This window comes from Aspergillus stella-maris (assembly GCF_047715825.1).
Source record: "Aspergillus stella-maris strain CBS 113639 unplaced genomic scaffold BDV14scaffold_11, whole genome shotgun sequence".
Classification (NCBI taxonomy): domain Eukaryota; kingdom Fungi; phylum Ascomycota; class Eurotiomycetes; order Eurotiales; family Aspergillaceae; genus Aspergillus; species Aspergillus stella-maris.
In genome coordinates, this window is record NW_027396805.1 from 436,623 (window position 1) to 456,337 (window position 19,715).

General features: G+C 51.9%; 8 protein-coding genes across 8 annotated transcripts; 4 read left to right on the forward strand and 4 right to left on the reverse strand.

Annotated features, from left to right (window-relative positions):
- Positions 1 to 14: 14 nt before the first annotated feature.
- BDV14DRAFT_197593 (uncharacterized protein) lies at positions 15 to 3,351 on the forward strand (the record flags this gene model as incomplete). Its single annotated transcript, XM_073772725.1, has 2 exons — positions 15 to 205; positions 264 to 3,351. The coding sequence occupies 2 exons, from the start codon at positions 15 to 17 to the stop codon at positions 3,349 to 3,351; spliced, it is 3,279 nt and encodes a 1,092-aa protein (XP_073630919.1).
- Positions 3,352 to 3,681: 330 nt separating this feature from the next.
- BDV14DRAFT_197594 (HD domain-containing protein) lies at positions 3,682 to 4,377 on the reverse strand (the record flags this gene model as incomplete). Its single annotated transcript, XM_073772726.1, has 1 exon — positions 3,682 to 4,377. The coding sequence occupies one exon, from the start codon at positions 4,375 to 4,377 to the stop codon at positions 3,682 to 3,684; it is 696 nt and encodes a 231-aa protein (XP_073630920.1).
- Positions 4,378 to 5,020: 643 nt separating this feature from the next.
- On the reverse strand, positions 5,021 to 6,082 carry BDV14DRAFT_168768 (uncharacterized protein). Its single transcript, XM_073767912.1, has 3 exons — positions 5,797 to 6,082; positions 5,433 to 5,747; positions 5,021 to 5,380 (listed from the first exon to the last, which is right to left on the reverse strand). The coding sequence occupies exons 1-3, from the start codon at positions 5,921 to 5,923 to the stop codon at positions 5,223 to 5,225; spliced, it is 600 nt and encodes a 199-aa protein (XP_073630921.1). The 5' UTR covers positions 5,924 to 6,082; the 3' UTR covers positions 5,021 to 5,222.
- A 720-nt stretch (positions 6,083 to 6,802) lies between these two features.
- mph1 (3'-5' DNA helicase) lies at positions 6,803 to 11,455 on the forward strand (the record flags this gene model as incomplete). The annotated part of the gene is made up of 13 exons (XM_073771022.1): positions 6,803 to 7,648; positions 7,682 to 7,699; positions 7,739 to 8,293; positions 8,330 to 8,542; positions 8,582 to 8,770; positions 8,804 to 8,935; positions 8,966 to 9,158; positions 9,192 to 9,267; positions 9,304 to 9,832; positions 9,872 to 10,150; positions 10,441 to 10,475; positions 10,670 to 11,319; positions 11,373 to 11,455. 13 exons carry the CDS (start codon positions 6,803 to 6,805, stop codon positions 11,453 to 11,455), a joined length of 3,798 nt encoding a protein of 1,265 aa, XP_073630922.1.
- Positions 11,456 to 11,865: 410 nt separating this feature from the next.
- Positions 11,866 to 12,469, reverse strand: BDV14DRAFT_197598 (mediator of RNA polymerase II transcription subunit 11; the record flags this gene model as incomplete). The annotated part of the gene is made up of 2 exons (XM_073772727.1): positions 11,866 to 12,315; positions 12,380 to 12,469. The coding sequence occupies 2 exons, from the start codon at positions 12,467 to 12,469 to the stop codon at positions 11,866 to 11,868; spliced, it is 540 nt and encodes a 179-aa protein (XP_073630923.1).
- Positions 12,470 to 12,698: 229 nt separating this feature from the next.
- On the forward strand, positions 12,699 to 15,588 carry BDV14DRAFT_168771 (putative transcription initiation factor TFIID subunit). The gene is made up of 4 exons (XM_073767913.1): positions 12,699 to 13,033; positions 13,126 to 13,264; positions 13,316 to 13,359; positions 13,410 to 15,588. Exons 1-4 carry the CDS (start codon positions 12,851 to 12,853, stop codon positions 15,285 to 15,287), a joined length of 2,244 nt encoding a protein of 747 aa, XP_073630924.1. The 5' UTR covers positions 12,699 to 12,850; the 3' UTR covers positions 15,288 to 15,588.
- A 231-nt stretch (positions 15,589 to 15,819) lies between these two features.
- ppe1 (putative ribosomal protein/carboxylic ester hydrolase (Ppe1)) lies at positions 15,820 to 17,679 on the reverse strand. Its single transcript, XM_073766652.1, has 5 exons — positions 17,274 to 17,679; positions 16,704 to 17,200; positions 16,557 to 16,647; positions 16,250 to 16,503; positions 15,820 to 16,173 (listed from the first exon to the last, which is right to left on the reverse strand). The coding sequence occupies exons 1-5, from the start codon at positions 17,444 to 17,446 to the stop codon at positions 15,935 to 15,937; spliced, it is 1,254 nt and encodes a 417-aa protein (XP_073630925.1). The 5' UTR covers positions 17,447 to 17,679; the 3' UTR covers positions 15,820 to 15,934.
- BDV14DRAFT_15456 (uncharacterized protein) lies at positions 17,582 to 19,692 on the forward strand. The gene is made up of 2 exons (XM_073766651.1): positions 17,582 to 18,005; positions 18,061 to 19,692. The coding sequence occupies exons 1-2, from the start codon at positions 17,859 to 17,861 to the stop codon at positions 19,465 to 19,467; spliced, it is 1,554 nt and encodes a 517-aa protein (XP_073630926.1). The 5' UTR covers positions 17,582 to 17,858; the 3' UTR covers positions 19,468 to 19,692.
- The last annotated feature ends 23 nt before the right edge of the window (positions 19,693 to 19,715 follow it).

The window sequence follows — 19,715 nt, forward strand, 5'->3', positions numbered from 1 at the left end:
AGTTCATCCATTTAATGCCCCCGGCAGCTTCGGACGACTTAATCCGCCAGCAGAGCCGGTTACTGGGCGATATAGACCCCACCGACAGTTCAAGTCCCCCAAAGCTAGATAATGATACAGGAGGGAAGAGCAAGAAAAAGGGCAAAAGCGGCTCCAAGGCGAAGAAGGCAGGCAAGGTGACTCCAAAGGCACCTGTGGACGACCTGTAAGTTCACCATCCCGGAGGCTGCATCTGAGCTTGGTCGCTAACATATGGCCTACAGGCTAGACGGGTCGCCCCCGTCGGTCGAACCGTCATCCTATCCCGATCCGCCACCACCCCCAGAGCCACCAATAAACAACCCTATTGTATCGCCGGTTCTGGATGCTCTGGACAACCTCAGGGAGACGCCAGAGCAAGACTTTGCCTATCGGACGAATACATGGGCTAAATCGATACCATTCGGAAAGAGTCCTCCAAATGAAGGCTTCGACGACGATCTTGTCAGTGGATCTCCATTTGGTGGCTTCCTGACGAGTCAGGACAAAGGTGGTTTCAGTCATCCATCTTCCACCTCTCCTCCTCCACCCAGAACAAGGCCGCTGAGCTATGGGAACGGATACTCCAGCAGCTCTTTCTCCCGTCAGCAGTCGGTAGACAGACACAAGAACTCATCCAGCATTCCCTTCAGTGACCGGATACCTCCACCTCATCTACCACAGGCGCACTTTTACAGAGCGCCCGAGATCGACATACCATCACCTGCGGGCCAGAATCGGCCCCCTACTGATGAGCAATACTCGTTTTGCGCATTCGATACGATATCCGCTCCTTCTTTCAAATCATCACGTACCAGCGGCAGTGTTCTTCTTGCTGGCAGTGATGGTGCCTTGGAAATTTTAGCCGTTGAGGACCGCAAAACTCGTTCGATTGGAAGATTGGATGGGCTCAACGGCAGGATCATCGAGGCAAAGATACTAGCAGGCGACGACCCGACTTCGGCATCCCGACCGCATGTTGCCATCATTGTCCACGGCCCATGCATTCCCTCGGACGACGAAGGCCGTGCCTCGTCTAATGGCTCCGAGATAAACGATATAGCCACTCCGACTGGTCGGTATTCTAGCGCTGATAAGCGCCAGAGCAAGGATGATACCCGGTTCTACCAGACGAGGGTCGAGGTATACTCGCTTCGAACAGGAGAACACGTCACAACACTTTTCACGACAAAACCTAGTCCTTGCTTCGAGAATATCCCTGGGCTAGCAAACTATGCACCCTCGCCCGCAGGAAATTTGCGACTATTTTCAAGTGGTGGCTATCTCGTCCTTGCATCTGGTATTAGCGGGGAGGTCTACATCTATAGCATGAGTAGCTACCGCTGCCTTGGAAAGACATGGACCGGTATTCAGACAAGGGAAGCAAGGAGATATTCAACATCTTCTAGCTCAACGGATCCAGATGGCTCTCGAAACGACTCACCTCACGGAAATAGCAGATCGGACAACCCGATTCTTGCGCTGAAGGGGAGATGGTTGGCAATAGTACCGCCGTCATCTACATATCGAGCGTCTCTTGGCGGCAGAGTACCTCCGTCTCTGATCCAAGGGAAGGTCTTTGGGCTGGAGACTCGTAGTCCCCCCTCACGACCAGCCACTACCTGTGTAACCGACGTCGGTGAAGGTGAGAGCTTTCTTGACAAAGTTGCCAGAGGTGTCACACAGGAGTTTGTGCGAGGAGCTCGCTGGATGAGTGATCAGGGCTTACAAGCCTGGAATAATTACTGGAACAAAGACCAGCAGCAAAACTCCCAGCAGAGGCGCTCACAAGTTCTGGACTTTCCTCAACAAGGGTTCAACCCTTTCCCTCCAACCCATGCTCAGGACACTCAAACAGCTTCACCAACTGAACCCGACCTCGTCTCCATCCTAGATCTGAAACGACTGGATGAAGGAGGTGATTCCAAGGGTGCGATCGTGTTTCATCCTGTGGCTACGTTCCAGGTGCCGAATGGCTGTAGCTTCCTGTCATTCTCTCCTAGTGGAATTATGCTACTGACCGCGAGCAAGAAAGGAGACGTGCAATATGTTTGGGACCTCATGCAAGCGAAACATTGTCGCGCTGGAGTTTTCCTCTCTGAAGAACCAGCAGCAGCTATTGCAAATGTGCGTCAGGTCGCACGGTATTCCCGATTGACGGAGTCGCACATCGTCGATGTGATATGGTGTCCACCCTCTGGAGACCGCCTCGCTGTTATCACTCTCAAGGGCACCGTGCATGTTTTTGACCTCCCGCGAAGTGCTTTCCAGTGGCCTCCGTTCCGCAGAGCTCGACCTTCGCGCGGCAAGCAGCCTACGAGTGATCCGCCTTCTGAAGAATTGACTGTTCGCAACACAAACACCAATCCTCTGTCGACGGCTATCAAACTTGTTGGAGGTAAAACTCAACCTATTCTTGAGGCTGTCAGAGGACGTGCACCATCTGCAGGTGCTGCTTTTCCTGCCATGAACGGGTTTACTATTCCAGCTGCCGCTGGCATGGGTGGCAAAGCGGCTGCTGGTCTCAGCAAATCGATGGGAGCTGCTGCGAGTGGAACGGTCAACACGTTGCGTCATGTGGGCGAAAACCGACTTCACATTTCTGGGTTTCACCGCGAGCCCGCTGCAGCTCGTGTCACCTGGATTATCCACAAGGGTCAGCCATTCCTCGCTTTGATAGCGCATGGTTATTTCCGTCTGCATAGGATCAAACGGTCTTTGGTATCGAACAAATCGAGGCAACCGCAGTCGGTGATCGGGGCTAAAGAGATCGAGTTCCGTCTGCCTGCGAATCTGTCTAGCCCCAGTGGTCCCATGGGTATCAGCAGCTTCAACCCGGAACTGGTGGTCTATGCATCTTTGCCTCTGCCGACCCCCTCTGCTCGACCGTCGGCTTCTTCTAAGCTCAAGTGTCAACCTCTTTCCCAGGCCGAGCTTGAGACGAACGCTCCATACCAGCCTTTCCATACGGACCAGCGAGTCAGTCTGTTCACCTACTCTGAGACGAGCGAAGCAGATGGCTCGGTGGCTGCAGCTCCGAGTGGCCAGTGGGTTTTTGGTGGAAATATACCGATGGCCAAGCTACATGTTCGCCGTCTTAGCGCTGGCAGCGATGAGGAAGACGACGATGCTACCCACGAGCTCCAGCATGGGCTAGGTGGAGGAATCGAGAACACTATCAGCATGAGCAGCAGCACTGGCAACGTTGAAGAAGTGGTGATTACCACAAGGCGAAAGAAGAAACACTCCTCGTCTCCGCTGGGAGCTGGCGGCGAGGACGGATTCTTTGAAGACGACTGTGAGGTTCTGGATTTCGCCGTTGACCGGGTTTAATCTTGCCTACAGTAGGCCGTTGAATCGCATACGATATTAATTCATCTTTGGGGCCGCATCGGCTATATGGAAATCTAGAACATTATATTGGTTTGGCGTTGGGGTTTTGCTTGGCTTACCATTACTAACTCATGCTCGCTGTGCACATTCATACCCATCAATATAACAGCGCTACTATCGTTCAACACATTCTGGCATCACCAGCCATGCATTCTTTTAGTTGTCTTGGTGCGCATCATGTTAATTACATACCTAGTGAGAATAGACAGAAATACTCCAATCTAGTAATTCCATACGCTATATATATAAATCACCCAGCCATTCAAAGGCCTAGTACTCCCCAGCATTCCGTATCTCCTCCTCCCACCACTTCTTGAACTCAACCAATCTCTCCGTCCTAACCCTCGCCATCTCTCTCCCCGTCTCAGTCTTCATCATCCCCTCCAACCTCTCCAACTTCTCCCCAAAGTGTCTAATCGAATTCTCCATTTCCCACGCCTCTCCCTCCTTCAACATATCCCGGCCTTTCGCACCGAGGAAAGTAAAACATCGCCCGATCCCCACGGCGCCAATCGCATCAAGCCTATCTGCATCTTGAACGATAGCGAGCTCAAATACCCCCTCTTCATCAATGACCTTCCTAACCGCAGACGGATCCTTGCACTCCGTGCTATACGAAACATGCGATACGATCTTCTGCACCCGTTCCGCGAGACTCTTTTCTGCGCCGTGTTGGATGAGGACATGTTCTACCAATTTCTCTGGCGGAATAGCGTTTGCAGTTGCATCTTGGTCCTTGGGTAGATATTTCCTGTCACTTATATCATGTAACAGCGCCGCAAGATGAAGGGTGACTTCGTCGATTGATTTCTTGGGGTGGCGGGCGACTTCGGAGCGGAAGATTCGTAGCGCGAGGTTCACGACGCGTGAGATGTGTGCGGGGTTGTGGCTTGGGTCGTAATTCTTCATGCATTCGTGGACGAAGGCCGTTATGGGGGTAATGAGGGGGTGAGGTGTTGAGGACATTTTGGGTTGGGTGAATTGAGTAAGGTTGCTCTGCCTCTTCAATTTGGGCGGATAGAGGGAAGTAGAAGATAATGATGTTGTGAGTAGGAATGGGCGTTCAATTGAGGCTTGTCGAGAATATATATAAAGTTCTTGTGGAACGAACAATCTAGGTAACAGCGCAGTTCAGCGCAACGCAAAAGTCTACCTAGCGATATCGATAACAACGCTTACAGTCTCTATCTTATCGGGAGTCGGGACTGGACTCGACGGGAAGACGCGTCGAGGCTGCATGCATGGTAATCGACGCGTCTGTCGAACTCGAGACTCGAGAGCTTCGCCCTTGGCCAGTAACTCAATAACAGCCCCGATTAAGGCAAAATAAGCGGCTGTCCCCGCCTAGAATACACAGAGCACGGTGCAAAAATAACAAGGACCACCTGATCGTGGAATGATCTGGAGAATCCCAGCGCCCCCACTGAGCTGGGGAGGTCCGCGGTTTTGAGATCTGATTTTATGGGGCCAGGTCCACTGTCACGGGCACGGGGTCTTGATTGAGTTTGTGTCTGAGACATGCAGATTCAACAACGGGGATCGGCGGTGGGTTACTGCGTTGATGGTGTGCTGGAGCGTTGTTTGTTTAGTTCATTTAGTGCAATGCGTTTGTGAGTGAGTGATTGTAGTTGTATTATGGTATCGCGACTCAAAAATTATTACAGTAGAATGCAAGTAGTAAAGACAAGACTATGCTAGTAACCATCAATTTCCATGCCATCCATCCATTTCAATCCGTATACTGCTTGAGGCGTGCCCTCGTACAATTGGTTACACCGTTTTTGCTGTTCAAATCACGAGTGTTTCACCCCTTACAGGACAAGGGCGGCAACGAAGAGACCGGCAAGGCCGGCAGCGGAGGCACCGAGCTTCATGGCAGCGTTGTCTGTAGGAGCCTCGTCGTCAGCAGAGTCAGTCGAGCTGGCGTCGTCAGAGCTGGTGCTGCTGGGAGAATCGGAGCTGGAGGAGTCTATGAATGGGTTAGTGCATGCTTCTACCCCTGCAGGAATGAGAGATCGTACCATCTGTGCTGGAGCTGTCGCTCGAGTCACTGGAGGAGTCATCGGAGCTGTCGTCGTCGTCGGAAGCGCTGGTGGTGGTAGCGCTTGAGTCAGAGGAGGAGGTGCTGGTGGGCGAGTTGGTCAAGGTGGCGGTGCCAGGGAAGAAAGTGGTGGTGATGCAGCGGGCCTGACACTCGGCGTAGGCCTGGGTGTCGGCCTCAGAGCCGGAGCCCTGGTCACACTGCGCAGCGCAGGTGTTGGTGTCATTGGCCTGCTGGTCGCTGGGGCAGGGCACCTCGTTGCAAGCAGCAATGCAGCAGATGTCAGTGTCGTCGCCTGGGAACAATTAGCAAGAATTGGGATCAGTCGGAATTGCAATCCCTACAGTTGAGGATACAGCGCTCGGTAGGAGTCAAGCTGTGGGTGGTGGCCGGAGCATCAGAAGTAGAAGTCGAGTCCTGGGCAGCAACCAGGGCAAGCACCGAGGACAGAGCAACGAGAGAGAGCTTCATCTTGATGGTCAGAAACGACAGACGTCAAGGGAATTATTGATAAAAAAAAAAGCAATTGACAGGGAGCTCAAAAGAGAGACAATGGACTCGAGAGATTGAAGCTGGAGAGGATGAAGAGGAGAAGAAAGAAGAAGAAGAAGAAGAAGAAGAAGAAGAAGAGGGAACGAGAAAAGAAGAGGCCGGGGGCAAAATAATGGGCGCAGAAAAACAAAGGGTCGGCTACTGCAGCAATTGGGGACTGGTGCAACACGAGGGTGAATCACAAAGCTTCAGGGCCCTGTTAGTTGTGGTTAGTCGGTTTTTAGTTGCTATTATTGAAACCTCCAGCGGGCTTGTCGCTGGTGGCTCCCAGTGGCGCTCTGCCATTAGTCCAGTTTCACTGCCAACAACCGATCTTTTCCCTGCTTTGGGCGACGAGCTGTTCGATCGAGATCACCTGTCCTGTGGCACGGTTTTGATTAATTTAATCTGCCTGACGCCTATCATGTTGCGTTGTGCGGTCTCACATTTTTGCCACAAATCAAACGACGCCAGGAGGTTGTTTACTTTTTGTGATTCCTTCGGGTCCCTGGCAGAGAGGCAGGGAAGTTGAGAGGAAGAACAAGGGAAATCCGGGGGCGAGGGGACCCATAGATTTTCCCTCATGATTCAGACTGGCGGTCCGTGATAGGCCTGGCTGATAAGCAGCACTGGCCCCGATCGGACTAAAATGAGTCCGCTTTTATTCTCTGAAGTGCTTCCTGCCGATTGGCTGGCCTCGAGTCCCTTAAACCTTGGCGCCTAAGGCATGATTGTGTCACATGATTACGTGATGCCTCGCGTCGCGTTAAGCTGCCACTCCACGTTATCTGAGGTCTTCACTGGGATCGTCCAACAGACATGTCCGACCTTGGTGGAGGCTCCTCTGACTACTCGGACGATGACCTGGATGACTTTGTGGTCCGTGACGATGACTCTCTAAGATCAGCCAAACGGCGCCGTTTGAGCTCTCGGTCAAATGACAGAGCTCAACAATCGCGGCGAGATGATGGCGGAGACAGTAACACTGATGGCTCCGGCCTATACTCGGACTCCTACGACGGCAATGATGATCGACGAAACTCTCGAGACCCATCGCCTTTCTACTCCAAAGACGATTTAGGAGAGCAGAAGTTCAAATACAAGACGTTCGTTTCGAAGCAGAGCAACATGCGGGAAAACATCTTCGTAACGCAGTTGACCCAGCCGCCTTCACCTCCAGAGATGATACGAGGCCCTCGATGGAAGAAGGAAGACCCAATACCGTCTCCACCTCCAGTCATCGAAACAGTTGCTACCGAACCTCAAAACCGAACCTCCGAACAAGGACAGGATTGTGGCGATGATGAGGGATTGAAGGCTGCGATTGAGGCCTCAATGCGGTCTTTCGAGGAGGAGAACCAAAGAGATATCAACCACATAACTTCACACAGCAATGGCATCACAACCCCCCACATCAATGATCCCGAACCTGCCCCAACCGCCAGCGCCGAATCAGCCGACCTCTTTGATGACATCCCGGATGATGCGTTCGATTCAGACTTGTCTTTATCGCCACCAAAAGAAATGCCTCGCGTGCCTTGGGCCGCTTCTCAAACTCGGAATCGTCCATTAGGCGTCCATCAAACGACGTTGTTTGATATGACCACTCGAAATCTAGCAACACAACCCCCGCGTGGGGAGCAATTGATGGCTCCACCAGAGAAAGTTGAGCCTTTAACTCAACATAAACTCAATCAGGACTCCTTGGACACATGGGTGTACCCCACGAATCTAGGCAAGACTCGCGACTATCAGTTCAACATCACGCAGAAGGGACTGTTTCATAACCTGCTGGTAGCTCTGCCTACCGGTCTGGGAAAGACATTCATTGCCGCCACCGTAATGCTAAACTGGCTACGATGGACTAAAGATGCTCAGGTCATCTTTGTCGCTCCAACAAAGCCGTTGGTAGCTCAGCAGATCTCCGCATGTTTACAAATTGCGGGAATTCCACGCTCACAAACTACGATGTTGACTGGAGAAGCTTCACCTGGCATTCGTGCAGAAGAGTGGAAGACAAAACGAGTCTTTTTCATGACTCCCCAGACTTTGACCAACGACCTCAAGTCTGGAATAGCTGATCCTAAGCGGATTGTGCTCCTCGTGGTAGACGAAGCTCATCGTGCTACCGGTGGCTACGCGTATGTAGAAGTTGTCAAATTTCTTCGGCGATTCAATCAGAGCTTTCGAGTTCTGGCTCTGACAGCAACTCCTGGGTCCACCGTTGAATCAGTGCAAGCCGTCGTTGACGGTCTCGATATTGCAAGGGTCGAGATTCGTACCGAACAGTCGCTGGATATTCGAGAGTATGTCCATGCGAGAAACACGGACATTCAGACATTTCAGAACAACGATGAGATGGTTCTGTGCATGGACCTCTTGTCTAGTACACTACAACCGCTTGTCGACCAACTGCGTAACCTGAATGCCTTCTGGGGAAGAGACGCCATGTCCCTCACGCCATTCGGACTCACCAAGGCGAGGCAGCAATGGATGATGTCCGATGCTGGAAGGAATGCGCATTTTGGTCTGAAGAACAAGGTCAACGCTATTTTTACTGTTCTCGCGAGTATGGCACACGGAATCGACTTACTCAAGTATCACGGAATCACACCATTGTATCGACACTTGATACATTTCCAATCAAATACTGATGGGAAGAAAGGAGGAAAGTATCAGCGTCAAATAGTCGGAGATGAGCACTTCAAAAAACTCATGAACTACCTCAGGCCGTGGACCACCAACCCTGAGTTCATCGGACATCCCAAGTTGGAATACCTGAAACAGGTCGTCTTGAATCACTTTATGGATGCTGGCGAGGGCGCCCATGCAGCCACTAGTGAAAACCAGACAGCTACTCGGGTCATGATCTTCGTACACTTTCGAGACAGTGCTGAAGAGGTGACAAGGGTTCTGAAGCGATACGAGCCCATGATTCGACCTCATGTTTTCGTGGGGCAAAGCAGTGCGAAGGGCTCAGAGGGGATGGGCCAGAAGACTCAACTAGATATTGTTCAGAAATTCAAGAAAGGAACATACAACACTATTGTTGCGACTTCAATTGGCGAGGAAGGCTTGGACATTGGAGAAGTCGACCTCATTGTATGTTATGATTCTTCGGCGTCTCCTATACGAATGCTGCAACGTATGGGACGAACAGGCCGAAAACGAGCCGGTAACATCGTCCTTCTTCTAATGCAGGGCAAAGAGGAGGAAAATTATCTCAAGGCGAAAGACAACTACGAGAAGATGCAGCAGCTGATTGCTAGCGGCACCCAGTTTATGTTCCACGACGACCGATCACCACGTATTCTACCCAGCGGTATCAAACCAGCCGCTGATAAACGGCATATCGATATCCCGGATGAGAATGAGTCTGCAGACTTACCAGAACCGAAGAAACGCAAAGGACGAGTCCCAAAGAAGCCTCCAAAGCAATTCCATATGCCTGACAATGTCGAGACGGGGTTCACGACGGCGTCAAGTCTCACAGGAACGTCGAAGCCCAAGAAGAAAACGCCGGAAAAGCCAAAGGAAAAACGAAAACCTCTGCTACCCACGCCAGAGCCTGTGGCGGTTCCAGACATTGACGACGTTCTGCTTACACCGTCACAGCAGCAGGAACTGGAGAGACATTACCAGAATATAGCAGGAACAAGCCCTGAGGTCATCCGCTTCCCTCGAAGCGATGCATTCCCGCAACTTCAGTCAGTTCAACGTCCAATAAAGATCGTAAGGCATGGCTCTCTCACCACTCGTGTTATTGGCGCCTTGCATCGGATGAAGCAGGCTGATGCAAGCCGTGATGAGCGATATCGAGAAGTGCTAGCTCGAGAGGAGAACCTCGCGGTAGAAGACTCTCTTCTGTCTAAACCTTCAAATAGAAAGGGCCGTCGAAGCTTAACCAAGCATCGCGAGAGGCACATTGAGCCCCAGATCTTGGATGAAGAGATTAGAGATGTCGACGATTTCGACACCGATGAGGAGCTCCCGTCGGCGAGCCAAATGCTCGCAGATCTTGCAGGCCCGCACCGGCCCAAGCCGTTCCAACCCCCTCGCAGAGTCAGCGACCTCTTTGATTTTGACGACGAGTCTGACCTCCCTGACCCCGGCGCTATCCTCGCGCCGGACGCCGAGCGTGGAGCTTCGCAAAAACGGAGGAGGATTGTGCTCAATGATGACAGTGACGATTAATATTAGACCAACATGTTTGATTTACCCTTGGGCTGCATGATTGTATAAGCATTTAGGATAATATCTAGGAAATTTACGGAGTATTCATTACCAACTCTTGAATGCTGAGTACCTAAATCTGTAGACGGATAAGCTGATGTGGAGCTAATGCCACACTTGGAGTGCTGCGCCCACGCACCTCCCGTCCGCCATAGGCCGCCTTCAGGGACACCTTGAAACAGCAAGTAAACAGCATCACCTAGAACACAACTGCACCACCAAAGATCAAAATGGCAGACGCCCAATTTGACAGCGCGCTGTAAGTACTCCCATATAGCTAACTTACCGTCCACACTCTCCTCTCCTGAAAACCAAATCACCATCCTACCCCAAACCAACCCCGCTCAAGCTGCAGCTGCAGTTGCAGTCGATTACAGCCTCCACAGCTCAACCTCAAGCTCATGCCTAAGCCCATACATGCATACATAACTAACAACGAACTCAAAACAAAAGGGACCTTCTCCGCCGCCTCAACCCCCGCGACACAAAGAAGAACCTCTCCGCCATAACCACCATCGTCCCCGACCTAACCGAAGACCTGCTCTCCTCCGTCGACCAACCGCTCGAGACCCGCCGCTGCCCCAAGACAAAGCGTGACTACCTCCTCTGCGACTACAACCGCGACGGCGACAGCTACCGCTCCCCCTGGAGCAACGAGTTCGACCCACCACTAGACGACGGCACCGTCCCCTCTGAGCGCGTCCGGCGCCTCGAAGTCGCCGCAAACGAAGCATTCGACGTCTACCGTGAACTCTACTACGAAGGCGGTGTCGGGAGCGTCTACTTCTGGGATCTAGACGATGGCTTTGCGGGCGTGATTCTGCTCAAGAAGGGCGTTTCGCCTGGTGGGAAGCATGCGGGGGAGTGGGATAGTATTCATGTCTTTGAGGCGACTGATCGGGCACGGATGGCGCATTATAAACTTACAAGCACGGTGATCTTGCATCTTTCGAATGAGAGTGAGGCGTTGGGGGAGATGGATTTGAGTGGGAATATGACGAGGCAGGTTGAGGTTGATTTGCCCGTTGAGTCGGATGCGAGCCATGTTGCGAATGTGGGGAAGCTGGTTGAGGATATGGAGTTGAAGATGAGGAACTTGCTGCGTATGTAGATTACCCCATCTTCTGGTATCTGGGCTAATGGTGTCGGCTTGCAGAGGAGGTTTACTTTGGCAAGGCTAAGGATGTTGTTGGTGAGCTTAGAAGTAAGTCTATCTGTTCTATCCGAGATTCGAGGTGAGGCTAACAAATTCCAGGCATCGGACCGCTTTCGGAGACCAACAGGGACAGGGCCACTCAGCAGGAGATGCTCCGGGGTCTGCAGCGGTAGACCGGTTCGTTCAGTGTTTATAGCGAATGTCTCGAATATGTATCGTTGTTTTCTGCAATGCAACTCGATTTCCTGCATCTATACAGCCCGAATTTGTGCAATATATTGACTACAGGCGGTAAATGAAAGTGTATCTGCTTAGCGCAGTGCATTCGAAATTGGGTATCATAAACGCCCATCCAGAAGACGCAATGCAGTCACCCTGCTAAGAGATTGCTTTAGTAAACCATGCAAATGCAACAAAACCGTGTAAATATTCCATCCATAATGCAAACTACTTGATTATCCCACCAAGATCCCCGCAGGAATTCAAAACGAAATCAGTCAACCTCCATACCCTCCTCCTTCACGTCCTTATCCCCATCCTTCTTCCCCTCCCCTTCCACCTTCTCAACAAACTCCCTCGCCGCCCTCCAAAGCTCCGCCTCCTTCTCCTTCCCCACCGTATCCTTGCGACTATTCAACCAGCTCACATCCAGTGTGCCCGACGCACCGCCCGACCCCTCACCACCCCTCGTCGGAGCAACCGAGTCCGGCGCAAGGATCGAGGCTTCTTCTAGCGCGTAGACTTGTCGGCGCAGTCGCACGTCTATAGAGGACAGCAGAGCGAAGTATTGTGATGTTGCTTCCTTGAAGTGGGTTTTGTGCGAGTCCAATGTATTGCTGGCGGTGGAGGATGCGGTGGATGAGTTTGTATTTGTATTTGGTAATTTTGCGTTTGTGAGGGCTTGGATTGCGAGGCCCGCAGAGTGTATTAATTTTGCGACGTCCTAGAAAGACAGACAAGTTAGTTGGTAAGTTTTTAGAATTGAGTCCGGTCGCTCTCGAGCATACCTTGTCGATGTCATTCAATTGACGGATGCGGTCTGCAGATGTGAAGATTTGAGCTGGGCTCTGGGTTTCGAAGTTGTTCTCTTCAGCCATTTTACAGTCAATGTGTCCCGAAACTATGTTGGTTATCGGTCGAGGAATAAAGAAGTAGAACACTCAAGAAGACCGATCGCCATCTCGAATTCCCCAACTAATGACAGGCACACAGTCACGTGAACTATCCGGGGACAGCTCCTCAGCTCGCTTTCAGTCTCAGCTGACATAAGCACCTGGACGTCCGTCGCCAACTTCTATCAAATCAAATCATAAAGATGCATGAATAGAACCATCCCATCGCGTCTTCACTTTAATCGGGCACCATCGCATTGCTTCTTTCGCGCGTCGGCTTAAACTCCGACCGCGTTGCTTTGGCTCCCACTTCTTCTCACTTCCAGACCCCGTACCTGAAAGTTTGCTTCAGAAAGGGCGACGAACATGTCTGCGCCTGGCGGGGCCCCGAGCCCTGCTCCCCGAAGTGGGAGTATGGGCCCCGGTGCTGGTGTCCCGATGCCTCCTCACTCGGGACAGATGGCGACTACGCCTGTGGGCGCGCCTACGCCGGGGCCGTCTGCGCCGCCGTCTGGGGGTGCGATGTCGCAGCAGAACTTGAACCAGATTGTGAGTGAGCAAGTTTCCAATTTGCGATGCGCTTTCCTTGACAGTGGATTACGTGGGGTTATTTCAACTTCTGGGGGCTAATCTGTTGCCAGGTCATCGACTATCTAGCTAAGAAGGGCTATAGTCGGACAGAAGCTATGCTTCGGATGGAGTCTGCGAATCAGGAGATTGATGGACGTCCGTTGCCTGCGTTAGGGGAGGATGCGCGGCCGAAGTATCGGATGGGTTTTGGTATGATGTGTTGTGCCGAGCATTCTGGGCGTGAGGCTAACTGAATTGTAGATTTGCTGAAAGTTTGGGTTGAAGATAACCTTGATCTGTACAAGGTGGGATTTTGCCGCTTAAAAACTTCATATCGCAGGCTAACTTCTTGCAGCCTGAACTGAGGCGTGTCTTATGGCCGCTTTTCGTATATTCGTTCATTCAAATGGTGACATCTCTATATACACCAGAGGCGCGGCAATTCTTCGATAACAACAAGAACCTCTTCCTGCCAGAACACACGGAGGACATCCGGGCTTTGGAACCCATTAGTTTACCCGAGCACGTCCAGGATAACTCGATCGCCAAGCTATACCGCGGCAACAAGTACCGCTTAGTCCTCAGCAACCCCGCCTTTGGCAGTCTAATGCAGTTCCTTGAGAGCAAACAGAAGGAAGGCGGATCCGTGATGTCGGCGATTCTCAGCAGTTTCTGCACCATCATCACGAAGGAACGAGCTGTAGATGACCGGTTTAGCTTTGCGGCGATGCTCAGCCAAGCTGGGATGGGCCAGAGCTTCCCCACAGAAGACGAGGGTATCCCAGGTCATCACCCTGGCTCTGCATACACTGGTGATAACCCTGCAATGGCCGGTACTTTGCCGCGACTCAGGTTAGCGAAGCTTTCTATGGAGCAGGCTCTTGAAGGCGATGTGCGCGCTGAGCTCGCGGATGAAGACGCAAAGAATCCGCCGGGTCCTGGTCAAAACACCCTGGTTCAGGAGCTTGACCAGATCATCAAGAAAGAAGAAGATGATGAAGCCCCCACACGCTCCGACATTCCCTACCCTCCTTCGACTGCACGCGATGTAGCTATTGAGGTACAGAAGGTTAGGGAGAACCGTGATAGGTTCAGGATTGAATCTAGGACAGGAGGTGTTGGTCCTGCCGTTAGTGTTTGCATGTTCACTTTCCACAACACATATGACGGGGTTAACTGCCTGGACTTTTCGGATGATAATTTGCTCGTTGCAGCTGGTATGCAAGAGTCGTACATCCGTGTCTGGAGCTTAGATGGAAAGAAGATCACATCAACAGATGACAATGTGGACGAGCACCCATCGAATTCGCGTCGCCTGATTGGACACTCAGGACCAATCTACGCAGTCGCATTCGCTCCATCAGCGACACCCACAGATACCGCGGTGGCACCGACAAACGCCCGCTGGTTACTTTCATCCTCCGCAGACCGAACGATCCGCCTATGGTCCCTCGACCTTTGGCAGTGCATGGTCGTCTACAAGGGCCATGACCAACCAGTCTGGGATCTCCAATGGGGTCCCTTCGGTCACTACTTCGTCTCTGGCGGTCACGATAAGACAGCCAGACTCTGGGTAACAGACCACATCCGGCAACAGCGTATCTTTGTCGGACACGATCAAGACGTCGACTGCGTCTGCTTCCACCCCAACTCAGCATACATTTTCACCGGCTCTTCCGATCACACCGTGCGCATGTGGGCCGTCACAACAGGAAACGCAGTCCGCATGTTCACCGGCCACACAGGAAATATCACAGCCCTTTCCTGCAGTCGCGACGGCAAGCTTCTCGCGTCCGCGGATGACCACGGCTCCATCCTCCTCTGGGACCTCGGGCCGGGACGTCTCCTCAAGCGCATGCGAGGTCACGGCAAGGGCGGAATCTGGTCGCTTAGCTGGAGCGTTGAGTCGAGCGTTCTTGTCTCCGGTGGCGCTGATGGTACAGTCCGCATCTGGGACGTCACGGGCCCAGCAAACGACCCCTCGCAAGGCCGCGTCGTCGGTGAAGGTGGCGCAGGTACAAAGATAGATGGTGCCAACACAACAACAAATGCCGCGCAACCATCGAATGCCGTCGGCCCAGGGGGAATCGGCGGTGGCGGTAAGAAAAAGGGTAAAGATGTGGTCGTCACACCAGACCAAATCAGCGCGTTCCCAACGAAGAAGAGCCCCGTTTACAAGGTGAAGTTCACCAACATGAACTTGATTATTGCCGGTGGCGCTTATCTTCCTTAACTCAACCCCCAGCGGCGGTCCTTTGTTTTGTTCTCTGAAGAATTTGGAACATAAAACCCGATACCCTTTTCCCACTTATTATCTCTACAATATCTTCATGGAAAGGAATTTTGGCAGGAAAAAGCAACCTGACGGCGTCACGGCTGGGTTGAAGATGGCATTGGTGTTTTCTTCTTTGGGGGTGGATTTGTATTATCATACATACCATACAGAAATGCTAAAAATGCTAATTTGATAGCTACCTTCCTATACGGCCTAAGTTGAAATAGCCCCCGCACTATAAATGGAAGGCGCAGACGCTTGAACCTGGATGGCAGCTTCCTTACAACATTAAGTTGTTGTATCTTGAATAGGCAGGTGCGATGGTCCAGCTTTAAAGGGAAGGAGCGACTGTCCCATCGCGCCTTCCTCGCATATGCCCACCCAAAGTGGAAGGTACGAAGGTTTGGCCACGAGGAAGAAGCAACCGTCTCTCGTTTCAGCCTCAGGCTTGTTCAGTACTATCTTTTATAGAACATTGCAGCATTTGCACGACTTCTGTACTCTACTAAGTAATATTCGTATTCGACTGTCTAGCTAGTACCTAGCAAAGACTATCTTAATGTGTCCATCATGCCATCATCAAAACATAACTTCTGTCCTTGTCTCTATATCTTCCTACCGAGAGAGCCTGTACTGCCGCCCTCAGGTTTCGCCGTCGGGATCCCAGGGTCTGGTCCTTTCTTCATTGCAGCTGAGGCTTGCATGTCGGCTACTTTGGGAGGTAGCACTAGCGCACTCCGATCATTGCGTTTGTAGAAGTCGACTAGGATTTGTGCAGTTCGGGCAGGCTGGTCTTCCTGGACGAAGTGTCCTGCGTCGGGGAAGACTTGGAGTTGGTATTTTCCTGGAAGTTGGATTACCAGTAAGCGTAACTTCTATATGCGAGGTTGGGTGTGAAATCGAACAAGAGTATAACATACCTTGCATCTGTCCAATCATCAACTCCTTATCTAGCCTGTCTGTCCCAGCTAACAGAAGCAACTTCCCACCACGAGCTTCAAGGAACTTTTTACTCAAGCCAACGAACCAGTCTTCCCAGAAGGACTTCGTTTCAGCGAGGTTGGTTCGCCAGACCCAGGGTTTTGATGGGTCTACGGGAACGTCTTCGTGGTAGAGGAGGGATGGCACAGAGACGCGGGCTGAGGTTCTGTTGCGGATTGTGCGCGAGCGTGTGCTGTGACACCGTTAGGCAAAGGAGTAAATTATAGTTCGGATAGATGAACATACTGCCATTCGATTCCTGAAGCGAGGGAGGGGAAGCGGGATGGTCGAGTGGAGAGGTATGTTTCCATGCTTTGGAGGGCATCCATAGCGGAACCTGTTGGGTTAATTGAGCTTCCAGATTCTCCCCCATACAATAAACTGAAAACTCACCCTCAACAACATCCAGTACCGCATAAGCCAGTAACTTGAAGCCCAACTCGCCCTTCTTTGCAACATCCGTAATCACCGCGCCTCCCAAACTGTGTCCGACGAGGACAATATCCGGTAGAGTCTCCCAACCCATCTTAGCTTGCGTTTCGCGAATGACGAAGAGAAGATCCTGATTCAGTGTGTCCAAGCTAAGGTCAAGCTGGACCTTCGTTGGATTGGCATCATCATCCTCGCTTGCTCGAGCAATAGTTGTACTGCCATGGTCTCTGGCGTCTGGGGAAAGGAACCCTGCATTAGGGATGATCTTGTGGATTTCCGCAGCGCAAGTTGCAAACGAAAGTCCTGAAGAGCCGGCGCCATGATGCATGACAAAGAGCGGACCTGATCTAGTCGGTGGGGTAAGGTATGCATGATGCACTATGTCAATGTCGTTAATGCATCGCGAAAGGAACAGTTCCTGGGCAAAAAAGTCGGTCCATTCGAGCGATGTTGATGACCTGGCTTGCCCCCGAGTTAGTTTCTTGACATAACCCATCCTACCGTAGATAGAAGAAGGAAAGATGTACGCACCCTCGGCGTCCTCCTGGCCGGGCAAAGAGCTGTTTAATAGGCGACGGGGTCACAGTGTCTGTAGACGAAGCGGAGTCGCCATCTTCTTCGCGGAGGGATTCGGGAATAGGCGGAGGTTCTGGGGGCAGTTTGGAAAGTTTGGACTTGGAGAAGGACTTTTGCAGGTCGCTCATCGTCTTGGTTATCGAGCTTCAGAAAAAAGAGAGGTGGATTGCACCGTGGAGTCGAGAACGATAGAGATGGATTGCTTGCGGGGGGAAGCTCTCCTTAGCTTCGTTAACCCCACCGGTTCTTTCTCTGCAATCATGCAATGATCAGCTTCAAATATACCCTTGGCCAAGACCACTTACTCGACTGGTACTAGCCATGAATCGAAGCGGGCTCGTCCAGCCTGCAAATCCGGTTCACGCAGGCGATCAGCAAGCCCTCGCGATCTGTTGGTTCTCCGATCGCAACTATGCTGCGTGCAATGACGTCAACATCGTCACATTGATCGCCGCCGGTTTATAAACCTGGAGATCCCTCGTTCTGGCCATTCCACAGTCTCTCTGCTAATCCGGCTGTTTCCAACGCATAGCAGACACGATGGCTCATTACTTGCAAAGATCGAGACCCGAGAGTCGGGAAGGGGACCGTTACAATGATGAAGACCCCGAGCAGCGTCCTCCCGATGAGAGAACGCGACTCATCCCTCGCGAGAACGAGCCGTATCTCAGTCCTGATGACCCTGCCGTATGTCTTAAACATCCCTACAGTGTGCATTATATTGGATCTAACAACACTACAGGTCTCCCCTTACAATCTTTGGAGCGTCCGGGCTCTGCGAGGGCTTTCGACTGCGTTCCTCGGCATTAGCTTCGTCTGGTGGACATTCCTCCTCGTCTCCCTCTTTGTCAGTGCACCGGCTTTACACACACGAGGATCAGGTTTCTTTGCATTCGCTTATACGACATTGACCGTTGGTTACATTCTTTTCGGTCTGATATTTTTCTCCGTCCCGTCCAAGCCGATGACAGTATGGGGCCTCGTGCTCGCGCTCTTCTTGTTCATCGACATGTGCATTACTGTTGCCGTTCCAGAAATCCGGGTCGAAGAAGGCTGGGTTGGTATTGCTACTGTGGTCTGGGCATTCTTGATAGCAGTCTACAACATCATCCAGAACCGCTATGTCGCCTGGGGCAAGCGGGAGGAGGAAGAACGGCTGACTGGACGCGAGGAAACCCGCCGGTCTCTACGAGAGTGGCTCGCCGTTTTGACTGAGACTTTCTTCATGGCCATCATTGCCATCATCTCCATTCTCTTTATGATCACGTTGGCTCTCCGCGCCCGCGACGCTACCCTCAAGGCCCCGGGCCAGAAGTACTACGTCAGCGCCAACAACTACCAAGTTCACCTTGACTGTGTCGGCAACTCCACCAATGATGCTCCCACAATCCTTCTCGAAGCTGGTGAAGGCCCCGTCGAGCATACTTTCCAGCCATTTATCGACGAGCTCCACCAAAAAGGCGCAGTCCCGCGCTACTGCTACTGGGACAGACCTGGTGTCGGCTGGTCTGACAATGCGCCATCTCCATTCTCTGCAGGCATGGCCTCCGATGCACTCTCTGAAGCTCTTGCTCTGGCCGGCGAAGATGGCCCATTCGTTCTGGTATCTGCAGGCATTGGTGGTATCTACAGCCGTATTTTCGCAAGCCGCCACCTTCTTGAGGTCCACGGCATTTTCCTCATTGACACCTTACACGAGGATTTCCTCTCTGATGTTGCTAATCCAGGCCGCGGCTTTGGGCTCTGGATTCGCGGTATCCTCTCCCCGCTGGGTCTTGACCGAGTTTTAGGCGCCATCTTCAAGCACCGTACCCGCAAGGACCGTGTGTTCGGCCGCAGCGCCTACCAAACCGGTAAATTCATCCGCGCACAGCTGCAGGAGAACCTGGTTGCGGGCTCCATGACCTACTCCGAAATCCAGGCTGCCAGGCATGTCCAGATGGCAGATACGCCGCTCATTGTTGTGAGCTCTGGGGTTGAAGTCGACAAGAGCAAGAAGTGGGCAGACAAGCAGGAAGATTTGACGGCAATCACGAAGAATCTCAAGAACTGGGATATTGTAAAGGATGCACCGCATGAGGTGTGGAAGACGACGGAAGGGCGCCGGGTGCTGGAGGAGAGATTGAGGGCCTTGGTGTCCGAGAAGTAAACTTCATTTGTTCAGTTTTCTCATTTCCTTCACATGCAATGACCTTACGCTATTTTTTATAATTTTTCTGCATCTTTTCTCGCGCTCCTTGTGTCCATGGTCATTCGGGACCATTGCATAGCTAGTTTGGAAGTAGACTTGTCAGTCATTCCACGAGGATTGTTCGTTAAGTCATAGTAAGACCAAGTAACCATAGACTCTGAGGAAGTGAGATTTATTTTCTAGAGCTCGCTCTTGATATACGGAGT

Bases quoted from the DNA above. Each gene is read 5' to 3' on its own strand.
- ppe1 (XM_073766652.1), bottom strand. From the start codon at position 17,446: ATGAGCGACCTGCAAAAGTCCTTCTCCAAGTCCAAACTTTCCAAACTG. The intron at 16,504-16,556 runs GTATGTTCATCT...ACGGTGTCACAG, and splicing joins GCTTCAGGAATCGAATGGCA to CACACGCTCGCGCACAATCC. The intron at 16,174-16,249 runs GTATGTTATACT...TCCAACTTCCAG, and splicing joins GATGATTGGACAGATGCAAG to GAAAATACCAACTCCAAGTC.
- BDV14DRAFT_168768 (XM_073767912.1), bottom strand. From the start codon at position 5,923: ATGAAGCTCTCTCTCGTTGCTCTGTCCTCGGTGCTTGCCCTGGTTGCT. The intron at 5,748-5,796 runs GTAGGGATTGCA...AATTGTTCCCAG, and splicing joins CGAGCGCTGTATCCTCAACT to GCGACGACACTGACATCTGC. The intron at 5,381-5,432 runs GTACGATCTCTC...ACCCATTCATAG, and splicing joins CGACAGCTCCAGCACAGATG to ACTCCTCCAGCTCCGATTCT.
- BDV14DRAFT_168771 (XM_073767913.1), top strand. From the start codon at position 12,851: ATGTCTGCGCCTGGCGGGGCCCCGAGCCCTGCTCCCCGAAGTGGGAGT. The intron at 13,265-13,315 runs GTATGATGTGTT...ACTGAATTGTAG, and splicing joins GAAGTATCGGATGGGTTTTG to ATTTGCTGAAAGTTTGGGTT. The intron at 13,360-13,409 runs GTGGGATTTTGC...AACTTCTTGCAG, and splicing joins ATAACCTTGATCTGTACAAG to CCTGAACTGAGGCGTGTCTT.
- BDV14DRAFT_15456 (XM_073766651.1), top strand. From the start codon at position 17,859: ATGGCTCATTACTTGCAAAGATCGAGACCCGAGAGTCGGGAAGGGGAC. The intron at 18,006-18,060 runs GTATGTCTTAAA...ACAACACTACAG, and splicing joins TCAGTCCTGATGACCCTGCC to GTCTCCCCTTACAATCTTTG.